The sequence below is a fragment of the Heptranchias perlo genome, chromosome 8 (assembly GCF_035084215.1).
Source record: "Heptranchias perlo isolate sHepPer1 chromosome 8, sHepPer1.hap1, whole genome shotgun sequence".
NCBI lineage: Eukaryota > Metazoa > Chordata > Chondrichthyes > Hexanchiformes > Hexanchidae > Heptranchias > Heptranchias perlo.
This window is the reverse complement of record NC_090332.1, coordinates 28,918,552-28,936,337: the sequence shown is the minus strand read 5'-3', so window position 1 is coordinate 28,936,337 and position 17,786 is coordinate 28,918,552. Positions and strand designations below refer to the sequence as shown.

The window sequence follows — 17,786 nt, the reverse complement described above, 5'->3', positions numbered from 1 at the left end:
TACCTTTAACCCCAGCTCTCTGTTTTCTGTTTTGTAGCCAGCTTGCTATCCATTCTGCTACTTGTCCCCTGACTCCACATTTTCTGACCTTAGTCATGAGTCTACTATGTGATACCTTATTGAAGGCCTTTTGAAAATCCAAATATGTTACATCTACTACATTACCCTTGTCTACCCTTTCTGTTACTTCTTCAAAGAATTCAATAAGGTTGGTCAAGAATAACTTTCCCTTTTGAAATCTGTGTTCACTATTCTTTATTATATTTTCAGTTTCTAGACGTTTTTCTATTACATCTCTGAGTAAGAATTCCATTATCTTCCCTTTCACCGATGTTAAGCTAATTGGTCTATAGTTCCCTGTTCTGGTTCTATCTCATTTTTTAAACATAGGAATCACACTAGCTGTCCGCCAGCCCTCTGACACTATTCCCTTTTCTAATTAATTTTTTAATGTCTGTAATAATGCCTCTGCTATCTCTTAACATCTTTTAATATGTGTGGATGCAATCCATCCAGACCAGGGACTTATCCTCTCTAAGTTTGATTAGTTTATCAATTATCTCTCCCCTTTCTATCTTAAATGTCTTTATATCTTTTTTGATCTCTTCTTCTAATATCATGCCCACCATGTTAGTCTCCCTGGTAAATACTGAGGCAAAGTAATTATTTAATATTTCTGCAATTTCGCAGTCATTACCTGTGAATTTAACGTGTGTATCCCTTAGTGGCCTTATCCCTATCCTGATTTTTCTTTTGTTATTTATGTGTCTGTAGAATACTTTACAATTTCTTTTTACATTCCTTGATTTGAGATGATAGTGAAGGGAAGGAAAATGAAGAAAAAATAATCAAATCTTACATTTATATAGTACGTTAATGCAAGGGGAAGAGTTCTATTGATTAGGAATACGGTTAGGGCCAGATTCTCTCAAGGTGCTAAATTAAAATGGTGCAAAGCAAATAGCAACACTCAGATGTGGATTTTAAAAAAATAATTGAACAACCACATAAGTAATCCTAAAATAGCTCATTTAATGTATAGCCAAGAATGCAACTCACCCACATAACTGAGGGAGGAAAGAGGAGAGGGGAGAGGAGGGGGTTAAAAGGAGACTTCTCCTTCAACATGTCCAATTATTAACATGTCTCACAGACTTGTTTCAGTGTATAAAGCAAACACAGCATGGATTCTCCCACCTAAACACTTGTGGAAGGGGTTTTTAATACCGTTTGCCCCATCCTTGTCAGCAGTCTCTCCAACTTCAAGGGAGAGCTCAGCATATCCCTCCCTCACTGCCAGTCTAAGTCAATGGAGCAATTCTATTGCCTTAACCATAGAGCTGGTTGCAACTGGAACCCTATTTGTTAAGGCTGTTGGGTAGCCAAGGCATGCTAGATCGCACCAGGTCATTCAAGAAGCACCCTCCTAAATTTGGACGGTTACCACTAATAATTTAAGAGACAGCATTTCAAAGCTAAAGCTTATATAGTCAAGTTTATATCACATTTTTCTATTTGGGGTCAATTAGGCAGTGGATGTCCTGAGATGGCCACCGGTCAACAGAAGTTGCACCTGGAACCAGTTTACGTGCTTTCCTATGCACAGTGAGCAAAATTGTTTCAAAGCAACCCAACACATTAGGGAACACTCTGTTCCTGCCTTAACCACTCTAAACTCTAAAATTAATAGAATGTCTGGTTAAAATATAAACAAGAACATTCTAAACACATTAATAATACAGGGGATTAACCCGGTCTTACATCGCATCTTCAGGATGTCCTAAATCACTTCACAGGCAATTAATTACTTTTCAAGTGCAGTTACTGTTATTATCAGGGCAAACATGACAGTCATTTTTTACATTAGCATTTTGCTGTCCACACTTAGACCACACTTAGGTTCTGACCTCATCTTGTAGAGCAAAATCTGCATGTAATTCATCATCTGCACTGTAAGATCAACCACTGAACACCTAGAGTGATTTTTGAAGGTGTATAAAGAGTACTTTCAAAGTATCATTGTTGCTCCTGATACCGTAATCAGATAAATGCATGGTTCATTGTGACATTGAGTCATGCATACTAGGAAGGTTCACCAGCAAACAATTTGGGATGAAAGGCATTATTATACCGACACAGTTATAGGTAAAACAGGACCATATCTAAAATGATAATATTGGGCTAGGGATTTGATAAGCAGAAAACTGTTTCTATATTTAAAATGCTGATGCTGAAAAGCCAGATGGCTAAAACCCGAGAGCCCATGGCAGTACATCACATTTCCTGTGTTTACGACTTTTTATGCCATTATAACATCCAATCTTGATGCCAGTTCCTAAGAAAACCTTTTAACAGCTGATAATCAAAGCATGAGACAAACCTTTAGGCTCCAAAAGCCCTTAGAATTGACAAATTTTCAGGATAGAACAACCCAACTGTTACCTATAGTCAACACTGATCCAGACGTTTGATACCATGAAAATTATCAATAACATGTCCAAAGCTTAAAAGAGATTTTAACAAGTGAAGATTAAAAAGTAAAGCTCAGATGTTGAAGCAGAGATACAAGATAAACCACTTTTCTTTGGCTTGCTTTGATGTTCAGGTGTAAAAGAAACCAGCTTTATCCCAATTTTCCCAGATAGAGGGATTGGCTAAGATAGGCTAAATAGAGAATAGGTCAAAGACTAAGAAACAGACTGAAAGACTAAGAAATAAATTTGTGCAGGAGAAAAAGATGCTAGATGAAGTCAAGTTGGTGCATAGAGAAATTTAGCAATTGTGACAACCTAGATGCCACAACTAACACATTGCAGAAAAAGACAAAACCAGCTCACCACAATTGAGAATTCAACTTTGACCCAACAGTACGACCACTTCTGAAATGCAGACGTTGGATGCCTTTGTATTAATAGTTTGGACTTAAATGGAGACAATATAATAGCAATTGGTTATGCTACTTTGCAGACCACAAAAACTAGATATAATGTAATCCTCTAAAGCAACTTCTGAACTGAAATATGTTGTTATTAATTTTAATCCAGCTTAGGCTGTGTCCTTGTAATTCTGAAACAAAGTTATTTTGAAGCAGGCTAAATATGGCATGAAATATATGAAACTCTAGGCCTACAAAGGTGAATTCCATTTTTTTCTCATGTTTGGTATTTCAATTTCCAATCTTAACAAAAGCTCCAGCCCATAACACACATTAATTAATTCTACACAGTAAACAGATTAGCTTACCCAAATCATGCAGTTTGATCCCTTTGGGTACCATCTGGAGCAGAATAATTGCTGTTTCTTTTACAAGTGGGAAAGCAGATGAGAGAACTATTATAACCATGATAATTGTCAGGCTTGGATCAACATAGCATTCCCAATTACAGGGTTCATCTTTATCAAGTGGAAGTACATAGAATATAGTAGCAGCGACGACGACCACCACGGATCCCAATGCATCTCCCATTACATGTAGAAGGACACCTAGAAAATAAATATTTGTTAGTGATTTAACTCTTATAAAGTACAAAAAAAGTCAGTACACAGTACTAGCCAGTGATCACTGTTAATCTAAACTGGCTCCCTCCCCTTATAAGTAATGCCATTATAGTCTGGAACTGTTGTATATGAATACATAAGAAAAAGTAAAGGACAAGGAAAGACTGACACATTGAAGCTTGTCCTTCTAGTACATCATCTCACCCAGTCTACTGTCCAACTTCATTTTGAACTCCCTCAAAGTCTTTGGGGGTAATTTTGTCTTTTGGTGATAGTGTAAAACGGGAGATACTGGATTGGCCAACTGTTATACATCTTTCCCGATTTTCATTTCCATTCAAGTCAATGTAAATGAGAATCAGGAGAGGTGTACAGAGGACGGCTGATCTGATATCCCCCATTTTACACTATTGCCCAAATTTAAAATTAACCCCTTTGACTCCAATACCTCACTGGTAGATTATTCCAAATGTTTATCACCCTTTGAGTAAAGTTTTTTTTAACATAAGTTTTAAAGTTACTTTTTACTCATTTAAATTTATGTTCTCTGTTCCTACTGCCTATCTTGCTTCGAAATAATATTACAGAATCACATCTCTATGCCATTAAATATTTTATATACCTCAAAGAGGTCTCCTCTTAAAACAACTGCTCTCTAGTCAATGGTGCTCAAACATATCCAACATCTTTTAGCTGGTCCCCTTTTATACTTAGGATGATTCTTGTCGCTCTTCTCTGCGTTGTCTTCCATGCATATATGTCTCTTTTAAAATGAGTAGTTCAGACTCAGTACACTAAAAAGCTTTGAAGTATGAACACATGGTACCATATACTGGTGGGATATGAGGTCATGACAGTTCTCCCAAATAACTGAATTGGCTATCTCAGCCACATCCCCAAAGGAAAAGAGGGAAAATCGGAGAGTCATTCCCAGCCAATTCTCCGCAAACCAATTTCAGAGAGGCACTAGTGGAGGATAGGGTATGTGCTGCCAAGACTCCTTCTTGGCTGTGGATAGTGAGTGGTATGGAAAGGATTTTAAAAAGGAAGTGGTACCATGGTACAAAAAAACAGGTCAGGATAAGCAGTGTGAAAGGTGATTTATTGATGCTAGGCCTGGTGCTCTCGAAGAGATACCATAAGAACAAATCATGAAATGAAAATATCACACTGGTTCAATAGGGGGTGTTATTCTAGGGTTGCAATTTAAAAGGAAAGAAAAAATTTGCATGTATATAGCGCCTTTCACGACCTCAGGATGTCCAATGCACTTTTCAGCCAATTAAATACTTTTGAAGTGTAGTCACTGTTGTAATGTAATGCAGCAGCCAATTTGCACACAGCAAGGTCCCACAAACAGCAATCATAAAAATGACCAAATAATGTGTTTTAATGATATTGGTTAAAGGATCAGTGTTGGCCATGACACAGGGAAATCTCTCCTGCTCTTAAAATAGTGCAATGGGATCTTTTTATGTCCACCTGTGAGGGGCAGATGAGGACTTGGTTTAACATAATATCCAAAAGATGGCACCTCCGACAGTGCAGCACTCCTTCAATATTGCACTGAAGTGTCAGCCTAGATTATATGCTCTCTAGAGTATTATATTGACGTGGAAACACAATGTATTTCATTTCCTGTAAAGAAGAAATGTTCCATTCTTCCATCACTGTTACCCCTTACCCTAATAAATATGAAATATGCAATAAAAACAATACAAATTCCAAGTAGATGTAAATACAGAGAAGGAAAGAGGCTTTTTTTTCATTCCCACCAGATAGTAGCTATTACTGACATTTAGGAAGGCCCAAAGATAGCAGAGGAAGCATTGTACCCAAATGCTACAGTTGGTACACATCTTCAAATGTGGTATTAAGCTTAATCACTTCAAAAGGATAAAAGATTCTAGGATTTTAACCTAGAACTTTCTAGCCACTGTCAAATGCTCCACCAATTGAACAATCCAACATACAGAGAAAAAATGGAGACAGTGAAAATTAGTAGGTTTGCATTTCATATAACTTAAATTAGTATATGAAATCCAAACCTACTAATTTTCCTCTTCTCCATTTATAATAAAATATAGTACAAGTTACATTTCGTGAATAATAAATGTTTCAATAAGCTATTTCAAAACATTAACTTGTTAATTAGTGTCAGCTTAAGATGGCTTAAAGTAGCATAACATCAAAACTATAATATTCTATAAAAACTGTTTAACTTATATGACCTTAGCAGCCTGGAAGAAAAACCACCCTCTCTCAGAACATTGTTACAACAGAATTTCTCTGTTTCTTTTTTTAACACTATCATTAAGTGGCTTTCACTTGACCTATTTATCTCACTAATGTCACTGGAGAAGGCACATGGAGACACTAGAAGCAACTCCATTCAGTCTAAGACAAATTAATTAAATTGATAGTGCACAAGGGAGTCCATATGAAAACTCCCCAGAGTTTCACAGCTCACTTTTAAAATGAGAGATTACAAGGAAGCACTATGGCAACCTCCCTGGGAAGTTCAACAGTTCAGTCTGCCAGTTAACTTTTTCCTTATATTTTATGAAGCCAAAAATTTTAAGATTTCTTGTTATTTTAATCATAAAGTGTCATCTCATCTTCGAAAAGGGTTTGACAAACCTCTACTTGCTTCTTTACAAGCACCTAACACAATAATGTGAGATGTGTTGAAACCAGTCATGCAACAAATACACGTTGCAAGATTCTGATGAAAATGACAATAGCTTTTCTGTCTCTTTGTGTTCTCCAAACTTCAAAAAAAATCTTCTCTTTAACACTGTATAGAAAATAAATAAATGCACCCGCATTGTTCAGTGAATTTATCCAGTTTTTTACAAGTTGGGCAGAATCCATGAAAAAGCAAGATTGTACACCAATATTGTTGTGAGAAATGGAAATGTAGTTGTTTTGCAGTAAGGGGTTCTTCTCCAAGATTGGATTGAGGCACATTATTTGGCAGAGAGATCTCTGCACTACATCTAATCTAGGATCTTCTTGATACTTACAAAGAGTGCAAAGAGAAAAAAATCCAACCATTGTCATTCCTTACTCTGAATAGTTCAAAATTCAGCAAAAAAAACCTGTGAAATGTATTAAAAATTAAACTATTTTGCATTTATGGAAACTCAGTGATTTCACTCTAACACTGGCAGTGCAACTGTTACTTTATTGAGAATTTGGTTGAGCTGCATTTTTGAATTAATGTAGACAAAACAGGTATTGCAATAGATGTGTATCAAACTTAACTATGGAGTGTCATTGTTTGCAATCTGGGTAAAAGTCTATCCCTTAAAACTATCATATCTGACTGCAGTTAAATTATAGAATATTATTATGTGTTCTGGAATTGTATGGATGAATTCAATAAAAGTAGCCTTGCATAGATAATAAATAATCGCAAAATGAATGTCAAATTGGGACCCAAAATTAGATTTGCTAATTCAGTATCAGGAATTTGTACAGCATCAAAATTATACATACATTGCGCGGACATATATATATATATATATATGAACAAAGTGCTTGAATGGGCAGATGTGTAATCATGAAATGGTAGAACTCTGTAAGAAACTAATTTCTTGTGGTATACTTAAGGACTTACGAGCAAATTGCCCATGGTATTGCTCATAGTGAGTCAGCTGTTAGACAATTAAGCTCTAACCGACCTCAGGACTTACAATTAAACTTTGTGGCCAGTTATAATGCGTCTTAGCAGTAGAATACATTGTTACATATTCTAACGCTCCTATTGTTATAAAGCAGTGCATTGTCCCACTTGCCTTGAGCAATGCCACAGGAGATTCACAAGTATTTTTAAAATGCTGTGTAAAAATTGTGCTAAATTGGAGGCCTTTGTTTTAAAAATCGGGCATTTAAAACTGTTTAAAAAGTGTTTACTTCGCTAAAACTCCTATACAAACTCTGCTGTTTACAGTAATGCTGAATGCCTTGTGAGTACTGTACTTTGAAAGATGCACGGTGATTTTTTTTTCTAAATTTCTAATGATAAATATCCTAAAAGAGGATTAGGAGAATTTGGGAAAATCATGTATTTTTTCTTAATTCACATTGTTCGTCAATTAAACATTGCTACGGGAGGATTGGTAGCAAACTGGATATCCAAATATGAATCTACATTCTCAATTGAGTTTAGGTAAACTAAGGACAGACGAAATATCAGAATAAAGATGCACGATGGTGTGTGTTTACTGCAGAAACTCCAGTCATCCTCACGGTGACTGTGACATTACAATACGTTTCCATCCCATTGTATTACTTCGAATGTTTAACGCCGATGCAGTTCTGGGCTCTTTGTTTTCTCTTTGTTCTCCTGTGCCGGTTGCCAAGGTACCTAAAAAAAAACACCAAAATCGGTGATCAGACATCCTCTTGGCAAATTATGTGAACGGTTAGCAGTTCTCAGGACAGACTGGTCGATTGCGTTTATGCATTATACTGAACATTATTCATACAAAGTAAAACGTGCTCCTTATCAAAGACACATCCGATCAGAATTGTGCAAAACTAATTACAAAATTACAATCAGTGATAAAATATATTTATATACAAAATGCAAGTGGTATTAAATGCTTATACTTTGACTGGTCAATATTTGTTGCTTTTCCATCCTAGTGTATTTTATTTCGCATTATTTTTAGCCCTATAGCCAGTGATTTGTACCGAGGGCCTATTTGTGAACTAAGTACTGAGATACCATAACAAACATATGTTAAATTCGATATTAAACACCACGGGCGCGATTCTCACAAGGCGACGGTAATTTTTTTTTAACAAGAATCCACAGTCACCTGTTCGACTGCTTCCGATTTTTTTCTTGAAGCAACAGTCTTGGAAGAGGATCAGCCCGATGATGTTCACCGCCAGTCCGAGAGCTCCCACGATCAGGACCAGCCGGACATCGTCTATTTTCTGCGGTCTGATCAATCTTATGATCGCCTCCGCGAAAATTGTAAAAGTCAGGGCTGCGAGGAAGACAGCGTTGGCCAGGGCGCCAAGCACTTCAGCCCGGACAAAGCCGTAGGTGTTCCTGGGGTGCCTTTGGATTTTCGACACGTTGGCCGCCGTCAGCCCGATGACCAAGGAGATCAGATCAGACAACATGTTGAAGGAATCCGAGACGAGCGCGATGGAGTTGCCCATGTGTCCCGACACCAGTTCCACGACGAAGAAGCCGGCGGTTAGCACTAACATGAAGATCAAGCGGCAAATGTTGCCTGTGTATCTCCCCATGGTGATGGTTGGAAGTGGCGGCGACAGGCAAATGTCGCGTCTTGTGCAGCTAAAACAAACATCACCCCTTTACGGCAAGTCAAATGTTATTCGGTTATTGTGTTTGCATCTATTTAGGATTTTACATTTCATCTACGCCCTACCCTGATCCAGGGGAATACATGTCGTACGTGGAGTATGGGGCAATCTACCTCAAACAACGTTACTCAAGGCTTTAATGCTCTTTTGTTAAAACAATCTTTTGGTGATTTTTTTTTGTATTTGGCAATTTCAGTTTTCTCCTAAAACTTTTTTTTGGCAAAAAGACTTTCTTCAAGAAAACCAAGTCATCTAACAACCAAAATTGAACCAAGACCGATTCTAGAACTGCCCCAGTGGATTGCAAGGTAGCAAATGTAATGCTGCTATTCAAGAGAGAGAGAGAATTACAGGCCAGTTAGCCTGACATCAGTCTTCTGGAAAATGCTAGAAACCATTATTAAGGAAGTAGTAACAGGTCACTTAGAGAATCATCATAAGATTAGGCAGCATGGTCTTATGAAAGGGAAATCGTGTTTAACAAATTTGTTAGAGTTCTTTGAGGATGTAACGAGCCGAGTAGATAAAGGGGAACCAGTGGATGTATTATATTTGGATTTCCAAAAGGCATTCCATAAGGTGCCACATGATAGGTTGCTACGCAACATAAGGGCTCATGGGGTTGGCGGTAATATATTAGCATGAATAGAGGATTGGATAACGGACAGAAAAGAGAGTAGAGATTAACGTGTCATTTTCAGGTTGGCAGGCTGTAACTAGCGGGGTGCCGCAAGGATCAGTGCTGAGGCCTCAGCTATTTACAATCTATATTAATAACTTAAATGAAGGGATCGAGTGTAACATATCCAAGTTTGCTGTCGATACAAAGGTAGATGGGAAAGTAAGCTGCGAGGAGGACACAAAGAGTCTGCAAAGGGATATAGACAGATTAAGTGAGTGGGCAAGAAGGTGGCAGATGGAGTATAATGTGGGGAAATGTGAGGTTATTCACTTTAGTAGGAAGAATAGAAAAGCAGAATATTTTTTAAATGCTGAGCAACTATTAAATGTTGGTTTTCGGAGAGATGTGGGTGTCCTCATACAAGAAACACAAAAAGTTAGCATGCAGATACAAGATACAACAAGCAATTAGGAAGGCAAATATGATGTTGGCCTTTATTGCAAGGGGGTTGGAGTGAAGAGTAAGGAAGTCTTGCTACAATTGTACAGGGCTTTGGTGAGACCACATCTGGAGTACTGTGCATAGTTTTGGTCTCCTTATCTAAGGAAGGATATACTTGCATTGGAGGCAGTGCAACGAAGGTTCACTGGATCGATTCCTGGGGATGAGAGGGTTGTCCTCTGAGGAGAAATTGAGTAGATTGGGCCTAAACCCTCTGGAGTTTAGAATAATGAGAGGTGATCTCAATGAAACATGTAATATTCTGAGGGGGCTTGATAGGGTAGACTGAGATTAGGAGGAATTTCTTCACGCAGAGGGTTGTGAATCTTTGGAATTCTCTACTCCAGAGGGCTGTGAATGCTGAATCATTGAGTATATTCAAGGCTGAGATAGATAGATTTTTGGACTCTAGGGGAATCAAGGGATATGGGGATCGGGCAGGAAAGTGGAGTTGAGGCCAAAGATCAGCCATGATCTTAATGAATGGTGGAGCTTATGGACCACTCCTGCTCCTATTTCTTATCTTAAAACCTGCGCACTTATAGATGCTGTGAATGGAATAACATGCCCAGGATTAACAAATAACACCTAATTGGAGTAAAACCCACTGGAGATTGCGTGAGATGCCCACCACATTGTACTGACTCTTGAAAAGTGAATAATATTGTGCTATCAGGCCAATGCATGAAAAGCCAAAAACTAACATTTATTTATAGGTTGAATAATACATTGAAGCAGTAAGACTCTGAGAGTACAATACTTAAAATAATTAAGCAGAATCAGTCTGCAAGGAATTAAAATACCCTTTTTAGAACATATTTCTTACATGGTACTCTTAGATGAAATAGCCTTTCACAATACAATGTTGTAGGTGATTAATGCAAATCTCAGTTCAAGCATGGAGATCTCATACGAACATACATATGAACATACGAATTAAAAGCAGGAGTAGGCTGCTCTGTTATTTGATAAGATCATGGCTGATCTGATTGTGACCTGAACCCTACTTTCCCGTCTACCTACTATAACCTTTGACTCCCTTGTTAATCAAGAATCTGTCTAACTCAGCCTTAAAAATATTCAATGACACTGCCTCCACTGCTCCCTGGGGAAGGGAGTTCCACAGACTCACGACCCTCTGAGAGGTGGGGAGTTTGACTGGGGCGGTACACCTGTCACACTGTAACGCAGGTGTCCTAAGGCAAGCTCAGGGAGGACAGAAACCTCCTGTGGAGCAGAAGAGAGAAAACATTTCTCCTCATCTCCATCTTAAATGGGAGACCCATTATTTTTAAACTATGGCCCCTAGTTCTAGTCTCTCCCGCAAGGGGAAACATCCTCTCAGCATCTACCCCTTCTAGTCCCCTCAGGATCTTATTTGTTTCAATAAGATCACCTCTCATTCTTCTAAACTCCAGTGTACACAGGCCCAACCTGTCCAACCTTTCCTCACAAGATAACCCCCTTATCCCAGGCATAAGTCGAGTGAACCTTCTCTGAACTGCCTCTAAAGCAATTATGTCCTTAAATAAGACCAAAACTGCACACACTATTCTAGTTGTGGTCTCACCAATGCCCTGTACAACTGTAGCAAAACATCTCTGCTTTTATATTCCATTCCCCTTGAAATAAATGACAACATTCCATTTGCCGTCCTAATCACTTGCTGTACCTGCATACTAACTTTTTGTGATTCATGTACCTCAGAGTTCTGCAATCTCTCTCTATTGGAATAATATACTGCTTTTCTATTCCTCCTGCCAAAGTGGACAAGTTCACATTTTCCCACATTATACTTCATCTGCCAAATCTCCAGTCAGAACTAACTACATGAGAAAATTCTTCAGTATTTATTTCAGTCCAGAGGCCCCTGGGGAAGAAAATGTCAATCATCCCTGGTCAATGATACAATGATGGGGATACTGCACAGCACAGTAATAATCAGGTGCTCACACATCCACTCGGTCTTGCAAGTCTGCTAATGCCTTGGCCATGTATTAGCATCTGGAACAAAGTTCCAGTATCCTGACTAATTTACAGATCAATCAATCTGGTCTAGTTCCATAAATTACTCATATCCAGTGTTCCATTTTGAAATTGGATAAGGAAAAATAGTTTCAAATTAATCTCTAGCTATTTAAGAAATGTATGAGAAATCTCCTCATTTTGTCACAGTTGACACTGGAAAATAGAACATCTTCCTATTTTGAGCATCCTGTGTCAGCATCAAGCACTCCCAAGTTGGGTATACAATGGGTTAGATACAAAATAAAGCTGTTTCTATTGCAGGGTTGTCCAGTGGTCACTAGTCACATGTGACTAATTGGGAATCCAGATATGCCTAATTGCATTTTTGATTAGTAATTAAAAGTGAATAATAGACAGCATCGTTGGGCATGTGATCTCAATACTCATATTCACACAGCGGATGCATGAGTACATTAATCTTTTTGTACACTTATTGGTAAAATGATAAGACAAAAAGCAGAGTATGCAAGTGTTTCTTGACTGTTGTGTGTGCTTTATTTCGTTGATTACAGCTTATTGGTTATCTGCTAAAGTGGTGTAACACAGGTGAAAAAGCCAGACTTCAACACCATGGAAACACCAGCAATATATGTAGAGGGGGGCTGTGATTGTGGTCAGCTTGACCAATCGGAATAACCTGTCCAGGCCAGCAGAAGAAAGCAAGCCCAATAACAGCAGCTCCAACAGGGCACATCATGGTAGAGGGCAAGCAGCATCCAATCGTGTTCTGGATGGAGAGCAGGGTTGGGTCAGGGACTGGCGCGTCTCATTGTGCAAGTCAACATTCTCAGCAATAACTCTGATGAAGTCAAAGTACTGCTCGGAACTAGTGGACAAAAACATAGAAGCTGCACTAAGATGAGCTGTGTCTGATAAATTCATTACAGAATTCTAAACTTTGGTGAAAGAGAAAGACTGCAAAGTTTCACACTGAATGGTGGTAGATGATTGTTAAGTAATTATACACACGAAGTACATTTACCTGTATTGTGTGTAAGGCGTTTTCTACCAAACTTAGTGCATGTGACTAAAATGATATTGCAATAGCCACACCTGTGGCTAGTCAGCAGTTTCTAATGGACAACACTGTTCTATTGTATTCCAACAAAGTGACCGAATTGCACCCTAGTGACATTTTCAATTCCCAAGCTAACTATTCTTTCGGCCTCTCTAAAGGAGTAAAATAATTCTGAGAGCAGTGTTAAAATTTTTACTCATATTTTACGCTTTCACAGAAATGCCCAATTTTACTCTGTGCACTTTCTGGAAGTTTACATTATGATGCACAAAAATCCACAACTGAGTAGCCAATCAGAAAACATCTAGAAGAATGCTACTGAGCTAGCAAGACAGCCAGTTACCCATTATAAATATTGTACAAAGGGCCATTATAGAAATGTCTGTTAGAAACAGAGGCAATAAATGGAAGCATAAAGCATGATTCATGGATCACGATTTGCAAATCATAGTAAATGGTGTGAGGAACTGAAAAAGTGCTCTTTATGGAGCAGAGACAAGTCACCAATGCCCAGAGGATGAAGCAGGAATGGGAAGCCATCACAGAGGACGCCAATGTAGGGTCAAAACCAATGGAGTTTAGAAACAGACACAGTTGCTTTAATATCTTAATATCTGATTTAATCAAGAAACCTGCTAAAAATGTAACACAAACAGAAGTAATAAATATGTTTAAGAGCTAATACAGCAGGATAATAAAAGGAGATCCTAGAATGGTGCACTTGCAAAGGATTGTAAACTGTCTTATAATTATTTGTGCATACAGCTGACAATTACTGTGTACACAGTCAGCTCTCAAAAATCCTTCTGTAGGCAAGGTACTTTACATTCAGGTAAACTGCATAAGGCTGTAAGATTGTACTGTGGCATCAATGCATTTTACCACCTTATGGAAAAAAAGGGCTCTAACAGATGTATGGAAAGAATCAATAGACCAAACCTCTCCCCCTCTTCAAAGACTCTATCATGGAGGTCACTAGCTGGGAAGCTGTACTGTCGGCATGGCAACAGCAGCATGCCTAACTATGTCTGTTGCATTACGAAGGTAAACTTTGCAAGGCCTTACACTGCCAATAAGGTTTTATATACAGCAGGCACATATTGAAAAATCAAAGCATGCTGCCCACAATTTTATATTCATTGATTTTCGATGGAAAATCATGGGCAGTGCATCCATGATTTTGACATACTGGCTGTGCTCGAGACACCACTGGCAGCGTGAGGCCTCACAAAACTGACCCTATCGTGTGTCTTTTTCTTTTGTTACAGACATGCTGCAATCCCAGAAGGCATGGTTTTCAGCTAAACCACATCAGTATCAATTCCCTTGCAGGGAGGGTAAATGAAGTATTGGGAAATGATTTAAACCGGTACGGCAGGGAGAAAGGCAAATCTTAGAGCATATAAGAACAAGAAATAGGAGCAGGAGTAGACCACACAGGCCCGAGCCTGCTCCAACATTCAATAAGATCTTGGCTGATCTTCAACCTCAACTCCACTTTCCCGCCCGATCCCCATTTCCCTTGATTCCCCTTGAGTCCAAAAATCTATCCATCTCAGCCTTGAATATATTCAGTGACTCAGCATCCACAGCCCTCTGGGGTAGAGAATTCCAAAGATTCACAACCCTCTGCATGAAGAAGTTCCTCCTCATCACAGTCTTGAATGTCCGACCCCTTATCCTGCGACTATGCCCCCTAGTTCTAGACTCTCAGCATCTACCCTATCAAGCCCCCTCATAAGCTTATATGTGTCAATGAGATCACCTCTCATTCTTCTAAACTCCAGAGAGTATAGGCCCATTCTACTCAACCTCTCTTCATAGGACAACCCTCTCATCCCAGGAATTAATCTAGTGAACCTTCGTTGCATCGCCTCTAAGGCAAGTATATCCTTCCTTAGATAAGACCAAAACTGTACTCAGTACTCCAGGTGAGGTTTCACTAAAGACCTGTATAACTGCAGTAAGACTTCCCTACTCTTGTACTCCAACTCCTTTGCAATAACGGACGACATGCCATTTGCTTTCCAAATTGCCTGCTGTACCTGCATGCTAACTTTTTGTGTTTCTTGTACGAGGACACCCAAGTCTCTCTGAACACCAACATTTAAGTTTCTCACCATTTTAAAAATGTTCTGTTTTTCTATTCTTCCTACCAAAGTGAATAACCTCACATTTCGCCACATTATACTCTATTTGCCATCTTCTTGCCCACTCACCTAACCTGTCTACATCTCTGCAGACTCTGTCCTCCTTGCAGCTTACTTTCCCACCTAGCTTTGTATCGCCAGCAAACTTGGCTATGTTACCAAGGGACTACCTTCATCTAAGTCACTAATATAGATTGTAAATAGCTGAGGCCCCAGCACTGATCCTTGCGGCACTCCACTAGTTACAGCCTGCCAACCTAAAAATGACCCGTTTATCCCTTGTTTTCTGTCTGTTAACCAATCCTCTATCCATACTAATATATTACACCCAACCCCATGAGCCCTTACCTTGCTTAACAGCCTTCTATGTAGCACCTTATCGAATGCCTTTTGAAAATCCAAATATACTACATCCACTGGTTCCCCTTTACCTACCCTGCTAGTTATATCCTCAAAAAACTAACAGATTTGTCAAACACGATTTCCTTTTCATAAAACCATGTTGACTTTGCCTAATCATATGATTTTCTAAGTGCCCTGTTACCACTTTGTTAATAATGGATGCCAGCATTTTCCTGACGACTGCTGCCAGTCTAACTGGTCTGTAGTTCCCTGTTTTCCCTCTCCCTTTTTTGAATAGCAGGGTTACATTTGCTATCTTACAATCTGCTGGGACTGTTCTAGAATCTAGGAACTTTTGGAAGATCATAACCAATGCATCCACTATCTCTGCAGCCACCTCTTTTAGAACCCTAGGATGTAGGCCATTAGGTCAAGGGGATTTATCGGCTTTTAGTCCCATTAGTTTCTCCAGTACTTTTTTCTCTACTGATATTAATTACTTTAAGTTCCTGTCAGCAAAATTGAAGCCCATGGAATAAATGGGGCAGTGGCAACATGGACATGAAATTGGCTAAGTGACAGGAAACAGAATGTAATGGTGAAAGGTTGTTTCTTGGACTGGAGAAAGGTATACAGTGGTGTTCCCCAGGGGTTTGTACTAGATCCACTGCTTTTTTTGATATATATTAATGACTTGGTCTTGGGTGTACAGCGCAAAATTTGCAATGACAAAACTTGGAAGTGTAGTAAACAGTGAGGAGGATAGTAATAGACTCAAGAGGACATAAATAGGCTGGTGGAATGGGCGGACACATGGCAGATGAAATTTAACGCAGAGAAGTGCAAAGTCATACATTTTGGCAAGAAGAATGAGGAGAGGCAATATAAACTAAATGGTGCAATTCTAAAGGGGGTGCAGGAACAGGTTGAGGGTATATGTGCACAAATCTTTGAAGGTGGCAGGACAGGTTGGGAAAGCGGTTAAAAAAGCATACAGGATGCTGGGCTTTATAAATAGAGGTGTAGAGTACAAAAGCAAGGAAGTTATCTTGAATCTTTATAAAACACTGGTTCAGCCACAACTGGAGTATTGTGTCCAATTCTGGGCACCGCATTTAGGAAGGATGTGAAGTCCTTAGAGAGGATGCAGAAGAGATTTATTGGAATGGTTCCAAGAATGAGGGACTTCAGTTACGTGAATAGACTGGAGAAGCTGGGGTCGTTCTCCTTCAGAGTAGAGAAGGTTAAGAGGAGATTTGGTAGATATCTTCAAAATCATGAAGGGTTTAGATCAGTAAATAAAAAGAAACTGTTCCCATTGGCGGAAAGGTCAAGAACCAGAGGACACAAATTTAAGGTGATTGGCAAAAGAACCAAAGGCGACATGAGGAAAATTTTTTTAAAGCAGCAAGTAGTTATGATCTGGAATGCGCTGGCTGAAAGGGTGGTGGAAGCAGATTCAATTGTGGCTTTCAAAAAGGAATTGGATTATTACTTGAAGGGAAAAAATATGCAGGGCTTTGGGGAAAAAGCAGGGGAATGGGACTAACGGGATTGCTCTTACAAAGAGCTGGCACGGGCTCAATGGGCCGAATGACCACCTCTTGTGCGGTAAACCATTCTATGGTTCTATGATTTAGCTTTCTCCTTATTTATCTTTTTGTAACATTTATTTTAAAATGTAAAGAAATATGAGAAAAGGCCATTTGGCCCATCTAGGTTGTTTCAATGAACTGTGTACATTTCGTTCTCCTATTTAACTTGCCGAGTTAGATAACTACAGGTATAAGTTGGAAGATAAAATTTTATGAAATTTAATTTCGACCTCAAGGTAATTAATAAAAAAAAAATCAGGATATCAATTTAATATGGATTGAATTTTACCCCATTCTGACAAAAATAAGTGAACATGAGCTGTTGCCATTAAGGAATAACTTTCTCCAAAGAATTTAACAGGTTCTTACTTGTGGAAGGTTACCAACCCATACTTGGAATATAGGGCAATTCCCACCAAAAGAGATCATAGCCAGGGATGGATACCACTATACTTGACCCATCATTAATGATTCATTGGTAGCTGATACGTTACAATTGGCAGAATCTAAAACATCAGCAAAAGATGGCTCAAAAAAACACAAGTGTGTAAAATACAATTTAAAATTTGTAATCTGTATGCATGAGTTGCTATTTTTCCAAAAGATCAGACTGCGTTGAGGGTTTCGGATCCCATTTTTCACTATTCTGCACTAGTTTGAAATCCATAACCAGAGCAGGGTTC

The 17,786-nt window shown here is 38.8% G+C and overlaps 1 protein-coding gene across 1 annotated transcript in view; it reads right to left on the bottom strand.

Moving 5' to 3' along the window:
• LOC137324181 (calcium/manganese antiporter SLC30A10-like) overlaps positions 1-8,769 on the bottom strand; it is a 28,707-nt gene extending 19,938 nt beyond the window's left edge. The window contains exons 1-3 of the mRNA XM_067988319.1: positions 8,328-8,769; positions 7,796-7,870; positions 3,244-3,483 (exon numbers count right to left, since the gene is read on the bottom strand). Coding sequence (XP_067844420.1) covers positions 3,244-3,483; positions 7,796-7,870; positions 8,328-8,769 — 757 coding nt within the window. The remainder of the gene's footprint in view (positions 1-3,243; positions 3,484-7,795; positions 7,871-8,327) is intronic.
• Between the last annotated feature and the right edge of the window lie 9,017 nt (positions 8,770-17,786).